This window comes from Elephas maximus, chromosome 18, assembly GCF_024166365.1.
Source record: "Elephas maximus indicus isolate mEleMax1 chromosome 18, mEleMax1 primary haplotype, whole genome shotgun sequence".
NCBI classification, from domain to species: domain Eukaryota; kingdom Metazoa; phylum Chordata; class Mammalia; order Proboscidea; family Elephantidae; genus Elephas; species Elephas maximus.
In genome coordinates this window covers 71,071,011-71,097,879 of record NC_064836.1, presented here as the reverse complement: position 1 = coordinate 71,097,879, position 26,869 = coordinate 71,071,011, and the positions used below count along the sequence as shown (strand labels likewise).

The 26,869-nt window shown below is 36.0% G+C and overlaps 1 protein-coding gene across 2 annotated transcripts in view; it reads right to left on the bottom strand.

Annotated features, from left to right (window-relative positions):
* TBC1D23 (TBC1 domain family member 23) overlaps positions 1-26,869 on the bottom strand; it is a 60,944-nt gene that overhangs the window by 5,165 nt on the left and 28,910 nt on the right. Inside the window, exons 5-17 of one of the 2 annotated variants that reach the window (XM_049857855.1) lie at positions 26,428-26,551; positions 23,297-23,421; positions 23,159-23,205; positions 22,254-22,357; positions 20,210-20,332; positions 18,808-18,900; positions 16,700-16,870; positions 14,241-14,283; positions 11,735-11,841; positions 8,601-8,740; positions 7,226-7,270; positions 3,992-4,080; positions 1,443-1,578 (exon numbers count right to left, since the gene is read on the bottom strand). In XM_049857855.1, coding sequence (XP_049713812.1) covers positions 1,443-1,578; positions 3,992-4,080; positions 7,226-7,270; positions 8,601-8,740; positions 11,735-11,841; positions 14,241-14,283; positions 16,700-16,870; positions 18,808-18,900; positions 20,210-20,332; positions 22,254-22,357; positions 23,159-23,205; positions 23,297-23,421; positions 26,428-26,551 — 1,347 coding nt within the window. The remainder of the gene's footprint in view (positions 1-1,442; positions 1,579-3,991; positions 4,081-7,225; positions 7,271-8,600; positions 8,741-11,734; positions 11,842-14,240; positions 14,284-16,699; positions 16,871-18,807; positions 18,901-20,209; positions 20,333-22,253; positions 22,358-23,158; positions 23,206-23,296; positions 23,422-26,427; positions 26,552-26,869) is intronic. The other variant, XM_049857856.1, reaches the window with a different exon arrangement.

Here is a 26,869-nt window from a genome sequence, read left to right as displayed (position 1 = left end):
CTTGAGAGGAAAAAAAAAAGCATTAAAAACAAAAAACTTTAAAGACATGAAATCCAAAAGAGCTGCTGTTTTCAACAACCTCAATTATAAAAAAAGTTCAACTCTAGATGATTTTTTTCAATTAAAAAAAAGCTCCATAATAAAAGCTTGTAATTGCCCTTTAACTGTATACAAAATTAGTGTTTTATTAACAAAGACAAATGCTGCAATTGTTTAAAAGCAAAGATGTAACATTCCATAATAAAAAATTCAATATATTATAAAAATCATTAATAGATTTTTAAAGTTATCTTTCAGATTTTTAACAGTATTATCTATATTTATAGACAAAAATAATACATGCCTTCTCCATGTCTTTTTCCCTCTTACATTATAAAAAAGGCTAAATTTATCATCTAAAATAAATATGCAGTATTTACTTAATAATACTTCAGGTCAAAGAATATATGTTTGATAGGCTGTATAAAAATGCTACTAGAAGCCATGCTAAATAAAAATGATGTAAATTGTGTAAAATCATATAAATGCTAGGATGCTACAGTCAGGCATATACTAGGATGCAACACACCATGCATATACCTAATATCAAAGATCACTAGGTAATAGTTGGGCTTCCTTACATATTTTAAAATAGCCTATAACTGGATTCTGAAGGCAAAATAGGCATAGGGTTATTATCATCCTCTTGTGTCTTAGCTTACTTTTAATATAGTGATAGATCTCAGAATGTGGGACTTTCTACAGTACAACTGGCCTGGACTGAGGATTCATTCATTGTGAAGAAAAAAGGGAGGGCAGTACTGTCTCAGACTGGGTGAGACTAAAGAGATACAGCAGACAAATGCAATGTTTGACCCTTGACTGGGTCCTGAAATCAGGAAGAAAAAATGAAGGCCACAAAAGAGACTTTGAGGACACTCTGGGATATTTGAGTATGATCTGCATGTTCAATGGTAACTAAAAAATTAATTTGGAAATGTGTGGTAATGATAGTGGGGTTGTGCAGGGGAATGCTCTTATTCTTGGGTGCTTTATGCTGAAGAATTTAGGGGTGAAGTGTCATACTATAACCTTCTTTTGAACAGCTGGACAAATGGGAAGGCTATGTGTATGTGTGTGTATGTATAAAAAAAAAAAACTAGTGTATGTATACACATGCATAAATAGAGAAATGGGGTGAGAATGAAAAGATGCTAATAGCTGGTGAAAATAGGAGAGGCTCGTAAAGGTGTTCAAAGCATGTTTCTTCAAATTTTGGGTGGTAAAAAAAAATTTCAAAATAAAAAATACACAAGAAATATTTAAAAAAAAATAAGACATATGATACACGTTGATAGAAGGAAATTACTACTTTAAAATTTCTTCTGCAGTCAGTTCAGTTTTATACTATTAACTAACCCATGTTTAGCTTCATTTCTGAAGAAAATATTTTTTAAAAGTACCTAGGAAACATATGTCCATTTTCTTTCACTTCTTTACAAGGAAAATGATGCTTGATGTCTGGCTTGTTTATCCAAGTCTGAATGTTCACAACCTCTTTTCTATCATCATCTGACATTGAAGAACTGTCAATTTCATCTATAAAGAATTTAGAGTTTTAAAAGTGAATAGTTTCTCATATAACCAACTTTTACAATGATACTTTCTTAACATCCTGAAAAACATACCAGTAGTATTCTGAATGTACTGGCTGGAAAAAAACAATGGATTCTAATTCTGCTACCATATCCTTTTGCCACAGATACTAATACTACAATGAAACATCATTATGTATAAGAAGAAAGGTGAAAATACTGAGAATAAATTTTTTAAAAATTAAACTGTTTTGGGGGAATTTTAGCTTTTTCAACACATATAGCATAAATATGATCTGTGGTTAGTCTACAGAGAAATGGATAAATTGTCCAATAATAAGCACCTATAGACGGTAGAGCTCTTTTTCTATCACTAGTTTCTGAATGAAAGGGAAAAAAACAAATCAATCCTGAGATAAATAAATAAAACTCAATTTAGCTGTTTAATTTTTTTCCTTGACAGAAATACAAAACATTCTAATTTTTTGTTCCTAATTTAAGAAAGAACAATTACAGTTCCTAGAATTAATGATTATAAATGTTCTTTGCTTTTTAATAAATACTTCAAAATATAGAGATAAAAAGGAAATCCCATGCAGCTACCCCCCAGCTTAAGAAATAAAAATGAAGCTCTCATATAAGTCTCCCAGTCACGTGCCCCTCCCTCTCCCACCAAGGAGCAGTGACTACCTGTCTGGTGCTACCAGTTCCATATACTTTAAACATATATGAATACATCTAATAATATAGTTTTGTTTTGCATTTAAAAAATTACGTAAATAGTAGATTACTCATTTGTATTCTTCTGCTAAGGCTCAACATTATGTTTGTGAGATTTATCCATTTTGCTACACATAACTATATACAGTTCTCTCATTTTCACTACCGTGCATTTTTCCATTTTATTCATCCATTCTCCTCTTCCCTTTGTTAACAGTTTGAAATGTATACATAAAAGGATAAGGGAAATGGGTAACACAACATAAGGAGTCGAGGAGATAGTCAAGAAGAGACAAACTGATAGCTAACAGGAAGATGCCAACAGAGAGGAAAAGAAAGAAAAAGAATTGGAAATAGCACAATGACATCAACACAAGTTTTCTGGAAGGTGATTTTATAATGTATTAAAACACCAAATGTGATACCCTCTCATCTAGCAATCTGACTGCTAAGAATTTATTGCATGGACATACTTGGAAAGTTTCTCAAGATACATGTATAGAAATACCCATTGCCATTTGCAACAGAAAAAAGCTGGAAAGCCACCAGTGTCGGTTGGAAGGAGACTGGCTAAATACATTACGGTATAGTCATATGATAGAGAATGGGCTGAAATAGAAAATATGCAACATTTGTTACTGAGTGGAAAAAGCAAGGTGAGATGTGGGAGATTTTTTTCTCATTTTGTACATTTATGTACTGCTTGACTTTCTTCTAAAATATATATATTAAACCAATATTACTATGATTAATTAATCATTCAGAGAAACTTGGGCAGTAGGATTATGAACCAAAGTAATACATTATTTAAAAAAAAAAAAAAAAAGAGAACTACACAGAGGAGAATAAACTGTCCTGGCACAGCATCTCCGTCTCACGGCCGTTTAGGATACTGCCTCCAGCTTCAAAAGGCTTTTTTCAGTGGTCTCAGTTTTGTAAGTCCCAGGACTTCAGACCCACAAATCTTATGCCCCTCTATGGGTAATCGAGATTTAAATCCAATCCCATGGTTTTAAATACTATTTCTGCACTGATAGCTTCCAAATTACCACCTCTCTCCTCAACTGAAGATCCCCAAAGCCACCGCCTGCTCAATATATCTGCTTTGCTTTCTAATAAACCAGAAAACCAAACCCACTGATGTCAAGTTGATTCCAACTCATAGTGACCCCATGTGTTACAGAGTAGAACTGAGCTCCATAGGGTTTTCTTGAGTGTAACCTTATGGAAGCAGATTGCCAGGTCTTTCTTCCATGGAACCATGAGGTGGGTTCAAGCACCAACGTTTTGGTTAAGAGTCGAGTGCAGACTGTTTTCGCCACCCAGGGACCTATGGATTTCTAATAAAAACCAAAAAACCCATTGCTGTTGAGTTGATTTCGACTCATAGTGACCCTACAGGACAGAGTAGAACTGTCCCACTGCCCCACAGGGTTTCCAAGGAGCAGCTGGTAGATTCGAATTGCTGACCTTTTTGGTTAGCAGCAGAGCTCTTAACCACTGTGCTACCAGGGCATCACAAACTTAGTATGTCTAAAACCAAACTTCTAGTAGGAAGCCACAGACTCTCTCATTCTCCTCTACATAATCTTGCTGTAATCTTTTTTAATGCAGTTTTGAGGCTAGTTTCAGAAGGATCTCTGTTATCACTCATGGTGAATAAGGAGAGCAGTCTGTAGGTAAGTGCATTACTCTACCTGTGTCATACTCTTCTTCATCCCCAATGCTGAAAACAGGCTTCACACCACGGTAAGGCTTGCCCACTCTGTCACTGCTGCTCACATGACTATATTCAAAGAATTTTAGGAGGGAAAATCATCACGTAAGTTATCGAAGATTTTTAATCAAGCATATTTGAATATTCGAACAAAGGTATGATCTTTACCCCCCACCCCCACGCACCACCCATAGTTTTAGAATAACTATGTCAAGGAAATTGAAAGATGAGGAAATCATGTGAGCAAAAGGGGCATAAGGAGTTGATAAACTGGATGATCTCAAATCTGTAAAAATTAAATTTTAAACAATTCCAATGCTCATATTAAAGTCAATGAATGCTTAGATCTGTGTGGCCTTAGGAAAGTTATTTAACTTCTCTGTGCCTCTTTCTCCTCATCTGTAAAACAGGGACAACGAGAGTTATCTATCCCTCAGGGCTACTGTGAGGATTAGTTAATATTTGTAAAGCTCTTAGGACAAGTGCTACATAAATGTTTGTTAGACAAAATAGACTAGGGAAGCAAATATTCAAATTCTAGGAGTGTTTAAAACTTCTAATATAGGTGCAAATGTCTTAAGGCTTTTCCTCGCATTTTTTTATTACTGTTACTTTTGTTTTAATTGAAACTAAGGCTCTCTTTTGCATAAACAGAAATAAACAATGTATCTGCCTTTCCTCTTCAAGTGGCAAAAGCATAAAGAACATATAAATAAAACTTGATTTAAAAAAAAACAAAACAAAACACGGCTGTCAAGTTGATTTCAACTCACAGAGACCCTACAGGACAAAGAAGAGCTGACCCATGGGTTTCCAAGGAGCGGTTGGTGGATTTGAACTGCCGACCTTTTGGTTAGCAGCCTGAGCTCTTAACCATTGTGCCACCAGGGCTGCAAAACTCAATTAGTTCTACAGTAAGTATGATCTCTCTGTTCAATATAACAATTTATGCCTGATTACTTTTCAGGTAATCCCAGATAAACCAAGAAGTACAAATAAATATTTCAGTGAAATACCACATTTCTAAGGAAGAAGCATTGCATTATTTGTAGGATAAGGTTTGGTTAAGGTTCTCTGCTATGAAGGAAGACATGTCACATATGAAGATACTCAGAATCTTCTATTTTCAAGAGATAATCCAATGTGGAAAAAAATCAAGTAGCATGTCTTTGCTTAGTATTAGAATTCAAGTTTTTCAAAAGACAGAGATCAAATCTATATTTTAAATAACTGTTTTATATATACCATTGACAAAAATATTAGTGACATAATTTTCTCAGAGTATACCTAATGTTACTTCTCCCAAAATGCCATCCCTCAATAGAAACCAATGAGAGTTCTGTATCTAATGGATACTGTTTGGGAAATACAAGTTAGGCTAATCAATACATAGCTTAAGGTATAACTTAAAAAGCATAAGATCATTTGATTTTAAAATGATACATAAAACATATCTTAATGTAAAATTATGTAATTTATCAAACTATGCCCAACTTTCTTATAAAATGCAAAGACCAAGGTAATAAATTTATCTAAAAAATGCTTTATAAGACCAAATTATTGGTTCTCTCCTAATATTAAAACAATTAAAGTGCTATAATGTAGAAGTAACAGAGACTGTTTACATTAAATGCTTGAACGAGAAAGTACAAATAAAGAGACAATCCAAAAAAATAAGTTACTCATTACTGATCTGCATTTACTATATACTGCAAAGTTTTCATAAACAAGAATGCTAAAGATTGCTGAGATAGTGTTGAAAAGACTGGCTAAAAATTAATGAAATCTAATGGCTGGACTTTTAAAAAAAGGTAGCATTATTTAGTACTTTTAAGCCAAAGCAGTAACAGAAACATCGACAAAATACGTTCAGCAGGTTTTAAATTAACTTATTTAGCTCAGAAAGAAACCAACTCATTTTAACTTTTCACTAAATTCTATTTTCAAAATAAATGTATCTGCCTATAAAAAATTAAGAATTTGGGAGAAAACTTGGGAATTAAATAAAATTAGACTAATTTTTATAACAAGGAAAAAGAATAGAAAGATGATTCACAATAGATTATAATTTTAAAAGAAGCTATTTCCTTTAAAAGAGTCTTAATTATAATAAAAGTCATGTAACTGGCATTGTGCAGGAACAGTCATAGTAAATAAAAACCCTTAGTAGGTAGGTATTAAAGAGTAAACTGTTATTTTTAAAGTACTACGCCTAATACTAAAAATAATGAAATGACCTGAGAAAAAGTTGATCCTATTATTTCAAAGCTTAACTTACATTCAAAGTATAACTAGAATTTCTTTTTAGATGTTCATAGATGTTGGTTTAATTGATATTCTAGTTTAAATTTAGAAAAATTTTATGAGTGTGAAAAATGTAAAGCCATATAGAAATAAGTTAGTAATGTTCTTTTGCTCATCTTAATTGTAGATCCAGTAGGTTTTTAAACTTTAAATGTGTGGAATCTTTTTGTCTTTCAGTGACAAGTACCCCAAGCCTTAATGTGAGTTAGGGGTAGAAAAGAGATGGATTATACATCATGGATCCCATGGCCTAATTTCTTTCTAGGAAAACCAAAGGTAACCCAACACCCCACTGCCATCAAGTTGATTCTGACTCATAGCGACCCTATAGGATATATATAGAACTGTGCTTCTTTGGAATCAATTTTACATGTGTTAACTCTTCAACCTAAATATATATATCTTATTAGGAAAAAATCTAAAAATATTATAAAATTACACAAGGTGCATAAATTAAAAATTTGAGCCATGAACTGTGCCTATTTTTAGGTGCTGTAATTTTCTTTACTCTCAGGGATAGCAGATGGAAGTAAATGATCTCCAAAGAGGACCCTGCCATTTCTAAGACTAGATATTTTCTCTGTTTCACCTTCCCTTGTCTCAGAATAAAAACTGCAAGTTTTATAAAGTTCTTCAGTTTCAATGAACTTGATTTTCATCTGTGGAATGGGGGATAATAAAGAATCGTGCAAGAAAAAAAAAAAAAACTATTAAAATGACCAAGCAAAAAACACCAAGAGGAAACAGATCAAACATCAGCATCAGACACTTCTAAAAGCAGAAGGAGAAAATGTTGGCATTTGAGGCAGCTGCAAGGAATTTCAGCCAAGCCAGCGTCAGGCTCGCAGACAGTAGGAGGCATGCTATGGGAACAGGTGGTTCGACAGAGCTGCTCTACTCGGTGGCTTACCGCTCTGTACATGTTCTGTCTGGCCAAGGAAGACTGAAAGACATTCTACAGCAAATCAAGGCAGAGGACAGAACAAAATGATTATAAAAAATAAAACAGCCTCAGCACAAAAATATACTATAACCAGTTTTTCTAACCTAGAACGTACAACATCATAAAGAAAATGTTTCAATTATCCCAAGTACAAAGAAAAACGAAGAAAAGCTGGAGTCAAGTGATTATTTAACCACGACAACAGTTTTTTGAACTCAGTTATCACCAGAATCTTTTTAAAATACGACAAGTTTATTTTAAAATAAAAATTTAAATGTACATGCTACAAAATAGTAGCAATAAATACTACCGTAATTCAGAATGCACCAACCAGTTAGGCTTTTCAGAGCAGGCATAACTTTAACGTGCAAACAAATCTTTCAGCCTTGATAAAACGCAAACGCTATTTATCAGTTGGTCATTTTAGGTGAGGCAAATTTTTCTGGGTTAGTGAAAATGGCCTATCATCAAACTTTGCTATTTGCTAAGTGAAAAAAATGTGCATTTATATGCATAAGTAATACACTTAACAAAGTGACAAAGAGCAAATTACTGACATTCATTCAGCTCTTGAAGTCAAACATTTCAACTTTTCAGGATACTGCAAGTAAGACACGAGAGAGATTAAATACTATTAACACATTTCCAAGATCGGCTTGCTTAAAAACAAATGTTTCTGCTTTGGAACGGTAAGGTTAGCTTTGAACTCAATGAACAAGAAAGGTCAATTAAGCTAACACACAGAGGAAAAAAAATACACTATACACTCACAGTTCCAGTTAAAAAAAAATAGAGAAGATATTCTTAATCTTTCTTACCATTATTACTGTGTCCTTCATTTGTAATTCACAGGAAAATGGGGTTTGCTTACATTCTGTGAACAAAATTCTAAAAAGACCTGAACTCTTCATCTTGAGAAAGTGGGTTTCTGCTTTATTTAACATGACCCAATTCTCTAGGCTTTACATTCCCAGTGCAGAGGAAGAAGTCCTGCTGTGAGATTACTGCATTCAGCAGATGATGAGTCCCCATGCATCTGACAACTGGGAAGCAGCTACTTTACGACATGTAATACGTATCGTTGACACGTGGATTTTTTTTAATGAACAGCATGAAGGGGCAGAGCCATTATTTATGTGTTATTCACAAAGAAGAGAGGATTCTGCATGCCAAATTCTCCAGCAATAAAGTATATCCTTGCAATATTAACGATACTGATGAAATCATTTAATAAAAACATGCTTTATGATCCTCTTCTAGGACACATTCAACTGTTCACTGCAAGATGCTTTTCTTTAGTTTTAATTATTCATCATAAACTCGTGCTGTATAAGCAACTCACCGGTCCACAGGAGTTGAAGTATTTTCAATAAAACTGATAACTTTTTCCCTGACATTAACGGATTTTGTCTTCAAAGCAACAGTCATTTTATTTACTAGTGATTTCATTCCTCTATCATTTGCACCATTAGAAGATTCACCCTGAAAGAAAAGAACTTAATGATGGATTAACTCCTCTTCAAATCATTAGCAAGCATACCAGTGCAAAAGTTACTTAAAAAAAAAGTTACTTAGGTGAAAAAAAAAATTTTTTTTAACTGTGCTTTAGATGAAGGTTTACAGAACAAACTAGTTTCTCATCAAACAGTACACACATTGTTGTATGACACTGGTTATCAACCCCATGACATGTCAACACTCTCCCTTCTCAACCCTGGGTTCCCTATTACCAGCTTTCCTGTTCCCTCCTGCCTTCCAGGCCCTGCCCCAGGGATGGTGCGCCCCTTTAGTCTTGTTTTTTTCCATGGGTCTGTTCAGTCTTTCGCTGAAGGGTGAACCTCAGGAGTGACCTCATTACTGAGCTGAAAGGGTGTTGGGGGCCATATTCTCAGGGTTTCTCCGGTCTCTGTCAGGCCAGCAAGTCTGGTCTTTCTTTCTGAGTCAGAATTTTGTTCTACATTTTTCTCCAGCTCTGTTGGGGACCCTCTATTGTGATCCCCGTCAAAGCACTCAGTGGCGGTAGCTGGGCACCATCTAGTTTTATTGGACTCAGTCTGGTGGAGGCCAAGATAGAATGTAGTCCATTAGTCCTTTGGTCTGATCTTTCCCTTGTACCTTTAGTCTTCTTCATTCTTCCTTGCTCCCAAAGGGGTGAGACCAGTGAGTATCCCAGGTGGCTGCTCACAGGCTTTTAAGACCCCAGATGCTACTCACCAAAGTAAAACGTAGAACATATTTTTTACGAACTATGTTACACCAGTTGAGCTAGATGTTCCCAGAGATCACGGTTCCCGCAGCCCTCAGCCCAGCAATTTGGTCTCTCAGGGAGTTTGAATGTGTCTGTGGAGCTACCATGACCTTGCCTTGTACAAGCTGTGCTGGCTTAGGTGAAACTATTTTAAGAATGGATTGTAGAAAATAAAAATTAAGATATACATTTAACATATATACATATATGAAGTCTGAAATTAACTTCCTCATTCAGTAAAAAAAAAAAAAAAAAGTTACTGACTGCTCTTAACTCAGGCTAGTCCACAAAAATAAGCAAATGTATCATCAAAATATCACTCATATAGTTAAAATTTCAAACTTTTCTTCCTTACATATTTTTGCTTCTTAAAACATTCTCACCCGGGCCTTTAATTTCTGAAGAAAAGTTCCCCTGATGTTCCTAACATCTGTGAATATGATTCTTAAATTGTTTGTGGGGTTTCTCACGTGTACTTTGATGGCAATTTCTTGATAGATGTCAAACGTTTACAAGTATTTCTATCTTTTGCCCATCAACTGCTCCTCAAAATTCATTAACTCCATTCAGAATTCAAAATATGAATAGCAGTTACCTGTTTAGTAGGATTATGGGTGATTCTGTTTTCTTTTTTACATTTTACTTACACATTGTGCTGCAATGAATACGTATCACTTTAATTTTTAGGAGAATTAAGTCACTAACACAAAAAATCACATTACTATTTCTATAACCAACTTAAACTGATTGTGGGATGTCTCTGGTCTTTTTAAATATAACACATCTTTACAATAGTTTCTACAATGGCCTCCATTTGTTTTCTACATCTGAAGATAAAAGCTTCAATAGAAAGACTACCTACCCAATGCTACAGGTGGGACTATAAATTAAAGTAACATTTTTGGAGAGCAATTTGATAATAATGTAGAGTTCTAAGAATTTTGATAAGTATTCTTTTGACCAAGTTATTCCACTTCTAGGACTAATCATGGCACATGAAAACATATTTCTATGAAAATTAATTGTGGTAGTGTTGGTAACAGAAGAAGACTGGAAGCAACATAAATATTCAATAACAGGAGACTAACTGAATAAATTATATACATCCATACAATGGAATACTAGTTATTAAAAAGGAAAACAAAATGTTTAATAAATAAATGATAATTTCCCATGAAGAGAGCTTAGAAACCAAGAGGATCAGGATGAAAACAAAATTCTCAGAGGAGAAGCCTACCTGCTGATAAACTCACTACATTTTGCTTTGATTTATCTGGCTAAAGATGAGTTTCAATTAACACATCTAGTGAATTACAATTTTATAATCACTGTTTTGTTTTTTTGATTATATATCTAGGTGACAGATACTATGCTTTCCACGTACTTGTACATTTAATCCTCACATCATCCTTCCGAGGAAGGTTCTGTCATTAGGACCTCTACTGCACACATCTTCCTGGCTATCGTGAAGACAGTAAGCTGTAGAGATAATACTTGAACCCAGGTCGGCCAGACTCCTACGCCTCTGTCCATAACCATGACCCTGTCCTGCAATGTCCCTTCTATTTTGGTTGTAAAGAATAGCCATTAAGAGAAGCCTAGCATAAGTTAGGAATTTGATTTAATGATATTTAATTCAACTGACATCGAATTCAACTGAAATACTGAAAAGCACAGAACACTCGTGACAGAAATATTTCCAAAGGAGAACAAAAAAAATGAATGGGCAAAACCCTGCAGTATCTCAGTAACTCAAAATCAGATATAATCGGATATAAATGTGGGTGGACTAAAGTTCTAATTATGTAAGTTTGTGGTGGAGAAGGACACAGGCGTGGCAAGTGGGGGATGAGACCATGAGTCCCAGGATTCTCCTGGCTCCAACTAAACGGGATTCCTGGCATAGGCTCACTCGAGAATTCCAGCTAGTTCTAGGACCCAGAATAATCCACACTGATATTTAAGCTGGAGCAGAAAACCATCACTGCACATCACATTGCAGATGGGCAGGGAGAAATATGAATTGAGCAGCTGGACCTCCAGGACTCCTGGCCAGTTAGCTGTGCAAGCTTGGCCCATCATTTCATTAACCTCACAATAATATGACTTCTTATTGTGTGCTTTTGAAATATTTTTACTCCATTTCTGTTATGGTGGGGGTTTCGTAGTGAATCACCTTTTCTGGGTATTAATCCAAATCTGGTGACCCATTCTACACGCACACTTACATCAACAGAACTGATACTGCTCCTTGAGCCTGAGGTACTTGCAATCCAATGGCCATATCCATTTTCTGGTCCTTCCACATTAATGTCTGCCAGATGCTGCTGCAGTGCTTAAGACAAACAAGAAAAAAAATCTGAAATACCAACCCCTTTGAAAACATTCATTACCAGAGAAGTATAATAAACACGTAATAAACAAAAAACCCATTGCTGTCGAGTCGATTCCAACTCCTAGTGACCCTACAGGGCAGAGCAGAACTGCCCCATAGGGTTTCCAAGGAGTGGCTGGTGGATTCGAACTGCCGACCTTTTGGTCAGCAGCTGAAAGCTTAGCCACTGCATCATCAGGTCTCCAAACATGTCATAGCTGAGTGATAAAGGATCCAAGGACATCATCACAGGTGTTTCTTTCTGTCCCTTTGTAAAAGAATAAAGGACCCAGGCTACAGAAGGCCTTCCTCTTTTGTTTCTCCTTCCTCCCTTCCTTCTAAAGCTCTCTGTACACAGATACCTTGTTGTTGCTGTTAGTTGTCATGGAGTTGATTCTGACTCATGGCAACCCCATGTGTGCAGGGCAGAACTGCTCCATAGGATTCTAAAGGCTGTGACCTTTCAGAAGCAGGCCGCCAGACCCATCTTTCAGGGTACCTCAGTAATGGGTTCAAACCATCAACCTTTCGGCTAGTAGTCAAGCACTTAACCATCTGTACCAACCAGGGACCTACACAGATACTTTAACTTACCTTAAGTGACCCTAAGAGTCAGTATGTTCCCATCATAAGTGTATAGGCTTGGTATCTTCCCCCTTGTAATCTTTCAAGTTTTAACAGATAATTTCAGCAACATTTTTATGACACAAAGGATTAACAGAAAACCTAGGGCAACCTTTGCTATACCATCAGGAGATATCAATCAGTCTTTCTCAGAGTAAAGAAGGAGGCTTAGGTATTAACTACTATGGTTAGAGGTTACTCTGTAAAAAAAAAAAAAAAAAGATTCAGAGTAAAAAAAAAAGTTTCTAAAACCTAGACTATACTATAAAAGAATGCTTTTCAGACACTTTTGAGCACAACGAGCTTAATAACCAGGCTTGGTATCACTTTACCGGGATTACTAACAAATAACACTGGGCCAACATCTGGCCTAACACTACTTACAAGACTCCCATGATTAAAACCTAAGATTCTGCTATTTTCAAGATGCTTTGATTTATCATTAATGTTTCCCAGCATTTACAGTTCAGTATTTTCACAATGGCTCTTTTCTAACCTTATTAAACTGATCCAATCTTTCATAAATTCTCAAATAGGTACCTGCAGAGATCTTGTCAATTATTTTAATACCCTGTATTACCAGGTATTAGTCTTCAGATTTCAAAACATCAGCTTATTTACTTTATTCCATTGAATCAACTTTTTTTTTTTTTTGCAGAAATACCTTCAAGTAGCTCAAAATAAAATGGAAAATAAAACAAGAAACTGAAACAGTACAAAGGGTATACCGTGAATAGTATTTTTCCCACTCTTGTTTCCCAGCACCATGTAATCCTCCTTCTCCATAAAGGGAAATAATATGGGCAGTTTTTCATGTATCCTTAGAGAAATATTTTTCACAAACATAAGCGAACTGAATGTTGTAGTTGTTAGGTGTGATCCCCGTCAGAGCAGTTGGTGGTGGTAGCTGGGCACCATCTAGCTGTGCTAGACTCAGTCTGGTGGTAGTGGTGGTCCACTAGTCCTTTGGACTAATCTTTCCCTTGTGTCTTTGGTTTTCTTCATTCTCCCTTGCTCCAGATGGTGTGGGACCAATGAAGTATCTTAGATGGCTGCTCATAAGCTTTTAAGACCCCAGATGCTACTCACCAAAGTAGGATGTAGAACATTTTCTTTACAAACTCTGTTATGCCAATTGAACCAGATGTCTCCTGAGACCATGGTCCTCAGCCCTTAGCCCAGTAATTCAGTCCCTCAGGGTGTTTGGATATGTCTATGAAGCTTTTATGACTTTGCCTTGGTTAAGCTGTGCCAACTTCCCCAGTTTTGTGTACTGTCTTACCCTTCACCAAAGTTACCACTTATCTATTGACTGTTTAGCATTTTCCTCTCCACCCCCTTCTCTTCCTCATAACCATCCAAGATTGTCTCTTTTTGTGTTTTTATAAAAACTCTTTCATGCGTTTTTATAATAGTGGTCTCACACAGTATTTGCCCTTTTGTGATTGACTTATTTCACTCAGTGTAATGCCCTCTAGGTTCATCCATGTTGTGAGATGTCTCACAGATTCATCATGGCTCTTTATTGCTGTGTAGTACTCCATTGTGTGCATGTACCACAGTCTGTTTATCCACTCATCTGTTGATGGGCTGGCCTTCTTTTTTCTATAGATACTAAATAACCAAAAATAGCAGAGTCTACCCATTAACTAATTTGGCCAAATCAGCTCTGCTGATAATCAACATAATTTCCTCTAAAAAGGGGAGGCAAAGGAATTACTAAGTTATAACCTTACCCATAAATCCTCCACTGGCAATGCTCACATATTCTTTGTTTTTCTGTAACGGAAAATAAAATTAATCCAAAATGCAATTTAATTAAAACTTCTGACAGCACTATAAACATTTACAATTGCAATATATAGTTATATTGAATGTCTGAACTTTCTTCTTTCCTTGACATTTTGGAATTTGGAACAGAAAGGTATGTATATGTACCTTGTGTACGGTAGTTCTAGCGTTGTGGTGGGAGGAAGGGGACATGGCTATTAACAAGACTGATTATGTTTTCGCCATAGTCTCAACTAGTGCAACAAAGAGTCAAACATAATCAGTTAAATGGAGTTTTTTGGATGTAATTAGAGTGATTTCTCAAAGCTTTCAAAATACTTTGTGCACTTTTACAGAAATAGCCCAGCTTATAAATGAGGAAATGACAGAATGTTACCATGGTGTAAATCAGAGAAACCTGAACACTAGTTATATTTTTTACAATAAAGTATGATAAGGATGATGTAGTTCAATTCTCCCTACTTTTGAATTTGTTTAAAATTTTCCATGTTAAAAACTGGACAAAATATTTCTAAAACCACACCAAGAACTTCAATCATAAAAAAATTCACAATATTTCAAAGTCTTACCATATGATAATCTGTACAGTATGATTCATGCCAGAGCATTTTTAGAACAGACCAGTTAAATTTATGAGTAAAATAAAGTTGGGACCCTACTTTTGTTATTCTTTAAGTTTCTAAGATCTTGCCTTTAGTAAGGTTTAAAATTATCTTAAAATCCCACACCAAAAATACATCGCTCCTTCTCTGACTTTGTTCTTTCAGGAATACTAATCTTTAGACTAATTTTCTCGAATAAGATTCCCAGTAAAATACAGCATAAAAAGAAAAGGATCCAAGTTGAGTGATTTGTGCAACACCATTCCCAGTGTCTTCCTGATTCCGTACTTTAAGATCACACAAAGTTAGAGGCTTCATATATAAACTATCAAAGAATGCCTAATTAAACAATTATTTACATAAAGACAAAGCCATCACTGAGTGTGGCTTTGTACAGACAGCAGAGGAACAGGCTGCATAAAATTACTACAGATCAGGTGTGCTGAAGTCAACATTCGAACAGAAAAAGGAAAGGTGGCAAAATGTCATGAATAAATAAATGCACATATATTCAATTTCACAGTAAAGATAATAAAATGCGTATGTGTTGTTGTTAGGTGCTGCTGAGTTGGTTCCGACTCATAGCAACCCTATACACAACGAAACACTGCCTGATCCTGCAACATCCTCACAACTGTTGCTATGTTTGAGCCCACTGTTGTAGCCACTGTGTCAGTCTATCTCATTGTAGGTCTTCCTCTTTATTGCTGACCCTTTATTTTAGAAAGCGTGATGTCCTTCTCCGGGGGCTGGTCCCTCCTGATCACATGTCCAAATGTATATATAGCTACTATAAAAAGTACCAGGGCATGAATACACATAAATATCAATGCCATAGAATAATCTAGAAATAGATTTTGATGCATAGAAGAATTCAGTATATGTACTCTTCACTTACCATCTTGTTATCCAATGTTCTGCATTTACAACAACAGTAAAAAATCCACTGTCTTTTCCATGTTAACAATGTACCTCTAGCAGTAATGAATGCCAAGGTGCAAGGTGAGAGTAAAACTGGCTATGATTGTTAAGGTCATGTGCCAACTTGGCTGGGCCATGATTCTCAGTAATTTGTCAGCTATGTAATGATGTAATTTGGCAGTTAAGTAATGATGTAGTCATCCTCCATTTTGTGATATGACCATCCTCCATTTTTGTGTAACACTGAGTTTTGCATCACAGCCTGGTCTTTGGAACCTAACCATGTCAATAAGTAAGGAGTGAGATTGGGTATATAGTAAAAAGGTGGCATCAGAAATTGATGGTACAACTGGTTGGCTATCTGGAAAAATATTTTTGACTTTAATCTCACTTCTAACACCAAAATAAATTCTAGATAGTTCAAGACTTAAATCTAAAAATCAAACCAAACCGTCTGCCGCCAAGTTGTTTCCAACTCATGGAGATCCTATAGGACAGGGCAGAACTGCCTTACAGGGTTTCCAAGGTTGTATATCTTTAAGGAAACAGACTGCCACATTCTTTCTCCCTCAGAGTGGCTGGTAGGTTTGAACTGCCGAGCTTTCAGTTAGCAGCTGAGTGCTTAACCACTGCGCCACTAAAAAACGCCACTAGGCCTTCTTAAATCTAAAAAATAAACCAGGTTAAGTACCCAAAGAAAGTATCTGATAAAAATCTAGGGAAGGGGAAGGCCTTTCTTGGCAAGACACAAAACCCAGAAGCTGTAAAGGAAAATATGGATAAATAGGACAATGTACATAAAACCATAAAACCACCTATGAGAGTTTCTTAGAGATGATAGCAGTAACAAAGCAAAATTAAAATAATTTACATAAGCATACCTGTAAAAAGTGCGCCAGAACCATGTTCATGTACATGTCTTCTTCCTCCCGGCCACTGCCCAGGAAACAGAGGTGCTCCCCACCAGCTATGGAGCCGGACTCGATGGACTGCTTCTGTGCTTCGAGCAAGGATTTGACTGACTGTGCAAATTCAGATGGGTTCTGGAGCATCTAGACAATTTTTTAAAAATAAAAATCTTAGCAAGCCTGTGTTTCACATGTACCTTGCAAAATTTGAAGTATTTTTTCAGGAAGAAACACTAACATTTAAATAGACACCACGAAAAGGATAATAAAATCCCTAGGGTAGAAGAAAGGACGTGTGTATGAATGTATCTATAAAGACTAGAAGAACAGCTGAAAATTCACTGGAAGATTAATTCATGCAAATAAAATAATTTTCCATAAAAAAAGGGTTTTTTGGCTGTATTTTGTTTTCTAACAACTAGCTATGGCTTCCTAAAGTATTATAACAGAGGAAGAGTTTAACACAGAGTGGAATGGTTCACAACTAAAAACAATACATTGAAACAAGCTATATTTTTAGGTTTCCACTTATATGACAAACCATGTATTTCTTAGAGGATGGCCAGAAATAGTAGAAGCCATTCATTTATCCATTTATTTAACAGCACTATTCTAGGTATTGGAGATAAATGAAAAAATTCATTTCTTACCCTAAGTGAAACAAATACACAAATAACTACAAAAAAAATTAAAAATGGTTATAATGGGGCTACCCAAAAAGTACAGTGAAAATCCAATAGAAAAAGGGACAAACTACGTAGAAAAGCAATTTGTAAAATCAAAAGAAACAACATACTCGCAAAGAGATACTCAACCTCACAGGTAATTACCACTGTTTTTCATCTATCATTCTAGTAAAAAGAAAAAAAGATTAATAATGTCCAATAATGCTGATTGTATGAAATAATCACTCTCATTTCCAGCTGTAAAGCATAATCCAGTTCAGTCTTTTTAAAGACAATATGGCGGTCTGCAACACTGTTTATTATAGGAAAACTGAAAACAATCTTAATGTACATCAATAGGGCAACACATTATGGACCACTCTACAGCCATTAAAAAGAATGCAATTAAATGGAAAGATCTCTAAGAAACTGTTAAGTGGAAAAGCAAATGACAGAACGATAAAGATCTGGAATATTAAACAAGTTGATAATAGTGGTTGATTCTGTGGATATTCCTTCAATTTTTTAAAAAAGGACACATTCTTGACTCACTTGAGTAAATTTTTAAAATAAGCATAAGAGAAGGAACATTTAAGTTCTTCCTAGAGGAGCCAATAAAGAAAAAGGCACAAAGAGTTCAGCTACAGTGTGTGAACATGCTAGGATGGCCTTTCTGACCTACTGTGCCCAGAAATTCTGGGTTCTTCTACCTCCATTTTCCATGAGTTTCCTCTTAGCATAAGCTAGGCTCTTCTACACCCGTTCAGCCTCAGCATCAACTTTTTCAGACAAGTTGGGGAGGAGAAGGATGGAATACTTATGGGTTACATACTCAGCAAAAAGGGTTACTGCACCACCCTCTGTTCTCCCCATCCCCGAGGCTCCAACTGACACCAGAACCGCTTAACTAAATGTCAGCCTCGGTTCTGCTCAGGGCTCAGTTCTAAGTTCTTTGATAACTTTTAATTATTTACTTTATCTACTCCTTCAATCAAAATAGCCCTAGGACAATAATGATAATTACCATTTTCTGAGCACCAACATGCCAGATATTACCCTTATTAAATATACATACTCATGATGAAAAAAAAAAAGTAGCTTATAGTAGCTTAAAGTCCTCATCCAATGAATAATAAGCACTAATGTTTATAGACTACTTACTAGGTGCAATGCACTATGCTAAATGCTGCATCCGGTAGCTCACAGTAAGAAAGTTAGAACTCACTGACATATGGTAAGCAATAGTGAACCACCGTTAACAGGATTTTCATCTATCCTTTACGATGTGAAAAGGGGGTCCTAGGTCAAAAAGAAACCTGAGACCAATACTTTTCTTATAACAGAGACAAGTCTGTTTGTTTATGGGCTTAATTAAAAAAAATTTTTTTTTCCTTTTTTATTAGCATCTGTACTAACCAGATCTGAATCTAAGTGGAAAGCAGTTGACAAATGCCCAGCATTATACTGTTCTGCAGGACGGCAATCCACCACGAAGAACCGGACTCCTTCCTAAGAGAGAAGCAATATTTGACATACTGGGATTTGCCATGAGGCTCACATCATACAATAAAATATTAACAAATAACCAAAGGAGGGGGAACGTTATTGTTAAAAAAAAAAAAAAAAAGATCTCAGAATTATGGGGACCCAGTCAAAATATATCCCCAAGGGTCTAAATAGTTTTATCATGTTAAACAGTTAAAACATTTTGCATGTGTTCTTGACTGGAAAGTCTTAAAATACGTAGCAGGAAAAACTATTCAAATGAGAATTTCACAATATTTATATGTGTAAGACATACTGCGGAAACCCTGGTGGCGTAGTGGTTAAGTGCTATAGCTGCTAACCAAGAGGTCGGGAGTTTGAATCCTGCCAGGCATTCCTTGAAAACTCTGTGGGGCAGTTCTACCCTGTCCTGTAGGGTCGCTATGAGTCGGTATCGACTTGAAGGCAGTGGCTTTGGTTTGGTTGGTAAGACATAGTGCTATTTCTGCAAATACACCCACAACATTATCAAAAATTCAATTCACATAAGAACACTTTTTGTGGGGCGAAAAAGGTTTTCTGCAATGCCAGTTTGAAATGAAGAAGTTTATACGAGTCTCTGTAAACTGCATTACATGTCTTCATTTGTTTTTTGCTACTAGTTCTAATAAGAAAAAAATGTTAGATGCTTGTTTTTTGAAAATTCTCAACAATCAGTTCAGATATTAAGAAGTCCAACCGAGAAATATCTATTGTAAAAGGTCTGTCTTCCCACATCCATTCCTCTCCACCCCCAAACCTTCCAAATACACACATCCATGGTTAACTGTTACAATAATTATAATAAAGATTATACATGTGAAAAATAGCATTGATCAAACTGGCTCATTAGATTTACCTGAAGAGAGTCAAAGTACAGCATATTTTCTGTGTTCACCTTTGTTATGCACTTTACAGCATTAAACTACACAATTCAGTTAGCTATGTAACTACCCAATATTTAACTGTTAAGTGATAAATACACCCTTTGAAGTACTTTACGCAATGCCACATTTAATTGCTTTGTGAAACATGAAAAAAAATTTTTTTTGGCAGTTTACAAAAATTGGTGTCAACCGACAAAAATAATTAGTTGTTGACAACTAAAATCACACACAAGCTGGAAGTTTAGAAATGACCATGTGAAGAGAAGATTTAACACATTAATCATTCAAAAAAGCAAAATGGCCACATTGTTGTAGTAAATTAATTTTGTGGTAATCAATGAACAGTAAGTTAATGATATTTCCTCACATAAATTTGACAGCGACAACTGTGGGTTTCTTTCACTTACCCCTTGCAGCTGGTTTGCTTGAAGGATCTCTGACACCGAGACGGCCAGACAAAGAGCCTGACTCAGGTCTGCGTCATCATCCTTAATTCCCAACAAAGTGCTGCCGAAGAGATGGTGGTTGTCCTGTTTGAAGATTTTTAAAACATGATGGAGAAAAAATCAAATCAAATCTTTTTTCCTAAAAATATTCTTATTAAACCATGATCAAAGGTAAAATAATTACACAGCATCCTTGACTCCTGCGATTTTTTAAACTTAATATTATATAATCTCAAGTTAGAAGACTAAAAGCTACAGAAAGGCCACATAAAAAGTCCCTTTCAGAGTTTACACAAAATGGAAAACTAAGGAAAATAACACATTCTACATAGCTATTTTTTATACTAGCATATATAGTTAACTACTACATTTTAAAAAGAGTTGCTCACCTTTCAGTTTAATGTAGTAAGTGGCAGCAATGAATTGCATAAATTACATAATACACTGAACTATATAGCCTGTTTTAACTACCAAATACTAGTGTAAATTTTCTATGTCTGAAAAATAAAAGTTCCTCCTATAAAGACTGAAAAGAGCAGAGTTAAGACTTCTTTTCAGAGTAACTGGACACACCACTCTTCCATCTGACTTTGCGCCACCTTGTTGGAAAGTCAGGGGCTCCACATAAGGCAATTATTAAAATAGCTGGAATTAGTCCCCAGAAACAAATCTCAGTTTTTAATTAATTCTTTTTGAGGGAAATATTCTTCAAAGTTTTTCCTTACTTGCCTGAACACGGAAACCCTGGTGGCATAGTGGTTAAGAGCTATGGCTGCTAACCAAAAGGTGGGCAGTTCGAATCCACCAGTCGCTCCTTGGAAACCCTGTGGGATGGTTCTACTCTGTCCTATAGGGTCGCTATGAGTTAGAATCAGCTCGACAGCAATGGGTTTGGCTTTTGGTTTTGCATGGAACATACTATACCAGACATAACCTTATCTTGATGTTTCAGTAACATGACTACCAACTAGCAATTATCATGGCAGAATGCTAAAAAAAAAAAAGGGCAGTGAAGCTCCCCTGGGGACCTTAAGTCACAGACCGACCTGTTTGCTTTATGAATGGTGCTTCCATGCCTGCTCCACTATCACCGTTTGCTTCTTAAGAGTTTTATTTCACAGATGCTCACACCACTGTGCTTCTAATCTGGTGTCCTTTCTTAAAAACGCCTGTCGGTCTAAGGAAGATTCTAGGTCTCTACGGGGCTAAGGAGGAGCCTTGGTGGCACAGCAGTTAAAGCATTCAGCTGCTAACAAGAAAACTGGCAGTTTGAACCCACCGCTCTGTGGAAGATGTGGCAGTTTGCTTCCGTAAAGATTACAGCCTTGGAAACCCTATGGGGCCTTTCTATTCTGTCCTACAGGGTCGCTATGAGTCGGAATCGACTGGACAGCAATGGGTTTAGTTTTTTTGGATGGGGTAAGTGACTCTTTTATTGATATGACAGCTCTGAATCATTAAAGCTGCGCAAGGCTGACCTCTAGGTAATCCGTTGCCATTGAGTCGATTCCAACTCATAGTGACCCTATAGGACAGAGTAGAACCATCCCACAGGGTTTCCAAGGAGCGACTGGTGGATTCAAACTGCTAACCTTTTGGTTAGCAGCCAAATGCTTAACCACTGTACCATCAGGGCCCCCACCTCCAGATAAAGGATGCATAACTATACACCTTCCACTGGTTTTTTGTAATACAATTTTTAAAGTCAAGAAAACACTAATTTGGGAACTATCTCACAATTTTCTCATGATCAGAAATAACTAGTCTTCAGAGAAAGGGTACCATGGTTCCTAGCAAATTTATATTCTATCTTTTTCATTTATCCTTTCATCCACTAGGGAGGATATTTACACTGAAAAAAAAAAAAATCACACAAAACTGCAACACATAAAAAGACAGAAAAGAATGACAACTTAAGAGTATTTCAAATGAAGTGGATACAAAGTAAACAATAAAACAATGTACAAAATGTGAAGCACTGAATACTTGTTCATTTGTCTTATACCTTCCTAAATGAAGCAGGTGTTTTACTGCAATAATACTGAGCCAGAGAGAAAAGGTCTTCTGTATCTTCTAGATTCAAGCTGGATGGAGTATTTTCCAAGAACTCTGAAATATAATTATAAGATATGACAACATTTAAAAAATTGTTCAGTGAAGAATATATTAATGAGCATCAGTTATGATCAAAGCTGAAATATCTTCAGCATACCACACACTATATAAATGGAATTTCAAGAGTGATGCCTCTAAAGCTGCTTGGGGGAGAAGTGGATTTCCCTATCAGAACTAAAATTGTTAATGCAATTCTGCTGTCAGGGACTAATAACGGCAGGTAATCAAATCAAATTCATTAGCCTTGATCAGAGTACTCTGCTTTATTTATGCAGGAAACATATGTTAAGTGCTAGGACCCCTGGAAATCAAAAATAGCTGTGAAAGAGTTCCTGACACCAGGAACTTTGTCTTGTGTAAGAGACGTAAAAATAATGACGACGCAGTGAGATAAGCACTGCATTACGGATAGATCAAGGTGCCAGGCAACACAGACAGTAACTATCCCTGCGTAGCAGCCAGGGTGGGGAGAACCCAAAGGAGGACCAAGGTTTCACAACGGAACTATCATATAAGCTGAGTATTGAGAGGTAAATTCGGGAGGGTTTTATTTGAACACTGAAACCAAAGAAAAAACATGGAAAGAAATGGAGGAGTGGAAAAAACATAAAGGAATGAACGAGGACGGCGAATTCAGGGGAAACAGGTTCTGTACCGGTAGAGTGTTTTCATAAAATTTTAGAGCTGAGTGGACCCTCAGAGCTCTTCTAGGCTAATCTCTTAAATTTATGGATGAGGAAGCTGAGTTTTAGGACCAAGTGACTTGAAATGTTCTCTGCATTAAATGATACTTACGGATAATTTCTTCTTTGCTGTCTGACTCCTGTGCTAAAATAACTTCTCTGTAAAAGTAAATGAAATGAATTGGAGTTAGATATTAAGAAAGCACCCTGAGAAAAGTGAGGAGAAAAATCTAGCCAATTTGATACTCACTTTGCATTAACAAGGATTATTAACATTAAGAAATAAATAAAAAATGGGTCTGCTTGTTGTAGATATCCATCCCATATTGCCTGAGTGACTTCAATGGAACAGTAACATGCAAAAAGGCTTCCAAGCTGAAATCAGGAAATGAAATGAGAGCTATAAACCATTTGGTACTTTTAAAATGTTAAAACAAATGCGTAAGTAACATTATATCAAATTATCTGCACCTCATATTTAGTGTGTACCTTTAGTGTACGTATAATCCCAAGGTAGAACATGGGGATGCAAGGCAAAACGCAGCCACTTACTAGCTATGTAACTTGGGACCTGTCGCTTAACCTCTTTAAGCTTCCATTTCTACTTCTGTAAAAAAAAATACAATAAAAAAGGAATACTACTACCCATCTTTCTACCATTGTTGTGAAAAGAGAGATAATTCACCTAAAATATCTAATGTAACTAGCAAACATTTGCCATAGCATAATTAGCATAATTACCCATAGAGCTTTTTAAAGGGTAAATAGTGTAATTATTATTAATAACGGCAGAGTAAGGATCAAACGTGATAAATCAAGAGGGCCATATAAACTTTAATGACTGTATAAATGCGAACCGCTCCCAAGGCTTACTTGCACATCCTTTGAGAAAGGTGAGACGGCACTCATATCCCTCCACAAGTCTCAGGAGCGCTACGATTTCCCACTTCAGGTGAGAGTTGTTCATTTCTAAGTTTCCTTAGAGTCCAGTTGTGCTTCAATTGCATGAACTCAGTGATATTTTAGATCGTTCACCTTTCCTTAGACAGAGACAGCTCCGTCTAGAGGTTTAAACCTGAACAATTCTGATGGCTCAAGAGGACTAATGGGCACACACACACACGTAGCGAGTATTTTGTGTTAGGTACTAAACCACTTTCACATATCCTTAACTAACTCTTACTTTAATTCTCACAACAGGCCTACAAAGTACACGTTTACCTCCCCATTTTACAGGTGAGGAAACAGATTTGGGTTAAATAACTTTCCCAAGCTCACAGAGCTGGTGAGTAGCAGTGTTGTGACTCCACAGCCCGTATAACCACCACTACACTTGACCTTAAGGTTTTTAAAGTACATGATGCTACTAATGTTTTTTGCTGTTTTAAAACTAGCCACTGCAAATACAGAATAGTATTATATGGCCATTCTTAAACTCACTTAACTAAATTAAACTGCATTGCTCACAGTTATGGGTTCTTGAGGTTTAGGAAGTAACTTCAGCTATTTATTCCATGATTTAAAAAAGAAAAACAAACAAAAGACCCATCTGACAGATAAAATACTGGTAGCAAGAATAAACTTTTTGGAACATAAGCTGAAGACAAACCAGTTGTTTACATACTCAGTCAGAACCTCCTGCTACCAGCTTGGAGTACCACTTCAAAGTTCTGGCAATAGAAACGGTATTCCTAGGCAGAGCAAGCGATGTGACCAGGGAGACCCCCGTTAAGTGTCAGAATGAGTAAGAAAAATCATTTTTTAACATAAATAAGTAGATTTAATGGAAATATACAAATCTCAGAGAAGCTACAAGGTATTTTATTATTTTAACTCAAAGTGACAAGACTATAAATAACTAAGAGAGAACTAAAGAATAGGCTACTTAGGTTTGAAATTTAATGTGCCCAAAATTGAAGCCAGTTAGGATTCTCTAATTGCATCTGTGGGGTCCCTGGGTGCTACAAATAGTTAACACACTTGGCTGCTGACCAAGAGGTTGGTGGAAGGAGTCCACCCAGAGCCACCTAGAAAGAAAGACCTGGCAACTTCTGAAAAATCAGCCACTGAAAACCCTATGGAGAACATAACACACCTGGAGTTGCCATGAGTCAGAAGTGACTCGACTACAACGTTTGTTTTTTTTTTTTTTTTCCAATTACCATTTACTGATTGCTAACTTATTCCATTACCCTCTGAGAGAGGTACTAACATTATTTCCATTTTACAGAGGAGAAAACTGAAGCTAAGAGGCTAAGTCACTTGTCTTAAATTAAACAGTTAATAAGTGGCAGAAATCAGATTCTTCCTAAAGAAAAGTTAGGTGAGATATAAGCAAAGAATATAATTTTTGAATATATTTTCTTCCAGCATCCAATCCTTGTTTTAGAACCATCTTCAAATTAAGCTAAAAGAGTAGTTCTCAAATTATGGTCTGAGGAAACCTGAACGTCCCCAAGAATTTTTACTGGTGGGGAGGAGCCAATGATGCCAAAAACTATTTTCATAATAATATTTAAGATTTTATTTGTCTTTTTCATTCTCATTCTCTTACAAGTGAACAAAAGAATTTTCCAAAGGCTACCTGACATACAATATCACAGACTGAATAAAGCAGATATGAGAATCCATCTGTCTTTGACTTAGCCAAATGCTAAAGAGATTTACAAAATATAAAACAATGCCACCAGTTTTGCTAATTTTTTGAGAAAATAGTTATTTTCCAGAAAAATTGGGCTATTTATGTTAACATGTAATAAGTTTATTATTTTTAAATGAATATTTTAAATTTCTTAGTTTTAATTTCTAATACAGTAAATATCAATATAATCCATATAAATAATGGGTTCTCAATAATTTTTAAGAATATATAGAGTCCTGAGACCAAAATGTTTGAGAACCACTGTCCTAAAATAATAAAGCTTCCCACTGAACATCCAAGTATAAATGGCAGAGCAATGAGATATGCTTTGTACTTTTACGTTAGTCATTTCTATATTCTTAGGTAATTTCCCACATGACTATATGCCTATTTGTAGTCACATCAACTTAATCACAAAAAGTTTTAAATTGAACTGATTTATATATACACATACACACACACATAGTATATATACATACACGCACACACATATGTAGTATATATACATACACACACGTATATATGTAAAGCAGCAACAGGCTAACCTTCATATTAACCTGATCTGAACTAACATTAAATGAACAGCAAAAAAAGGTATTTTGAAATGTTAGTAATTTCACTCCCTTGGTTTAAGTAGTAATGATTTATAATTTAGTACTTTTTTGGGGCGGGGGGGACACCTAACTATAGTGTTATAGAAATCTATTTTTCATTAAATGTTCCTACTTTCATTTAATTACCCAGTTGAGTGCATAGGAGTCTGGAGTAATTTTCTTTGTATCAAGGAAAGAACAAAGCTCAGGCTCATGGTACTGGATGAGTAAACGGAAGAGATGAAATGGTCTCCCCTTCAGGGAACAATCCCTAGAAGACAAGAGAAGCAAGGTTTTTTTGCATTAATAGGTCAGAAATTTATCACCTCAGTAGCCAACCCCGGCAATACCCACCTCCTCTCCCCACCCCCTGAATATCTGAACACCACAGCATTCTCAGCAAGCCTGCCTGATAGAACCAGGCAGGGCACTCCTGCTAACACCTGTAATACACCTGACTTGAAAGTTCGTGCACACAGCAGATCTACTGCCTCTAGGGGATTCTCTCCAGGTGAACTGAGGCAGCATGCAAGTGAGAGGACTACACGAATCACTGAAAACTGCGGGACCGCTCAGGCACTGTGTTAAG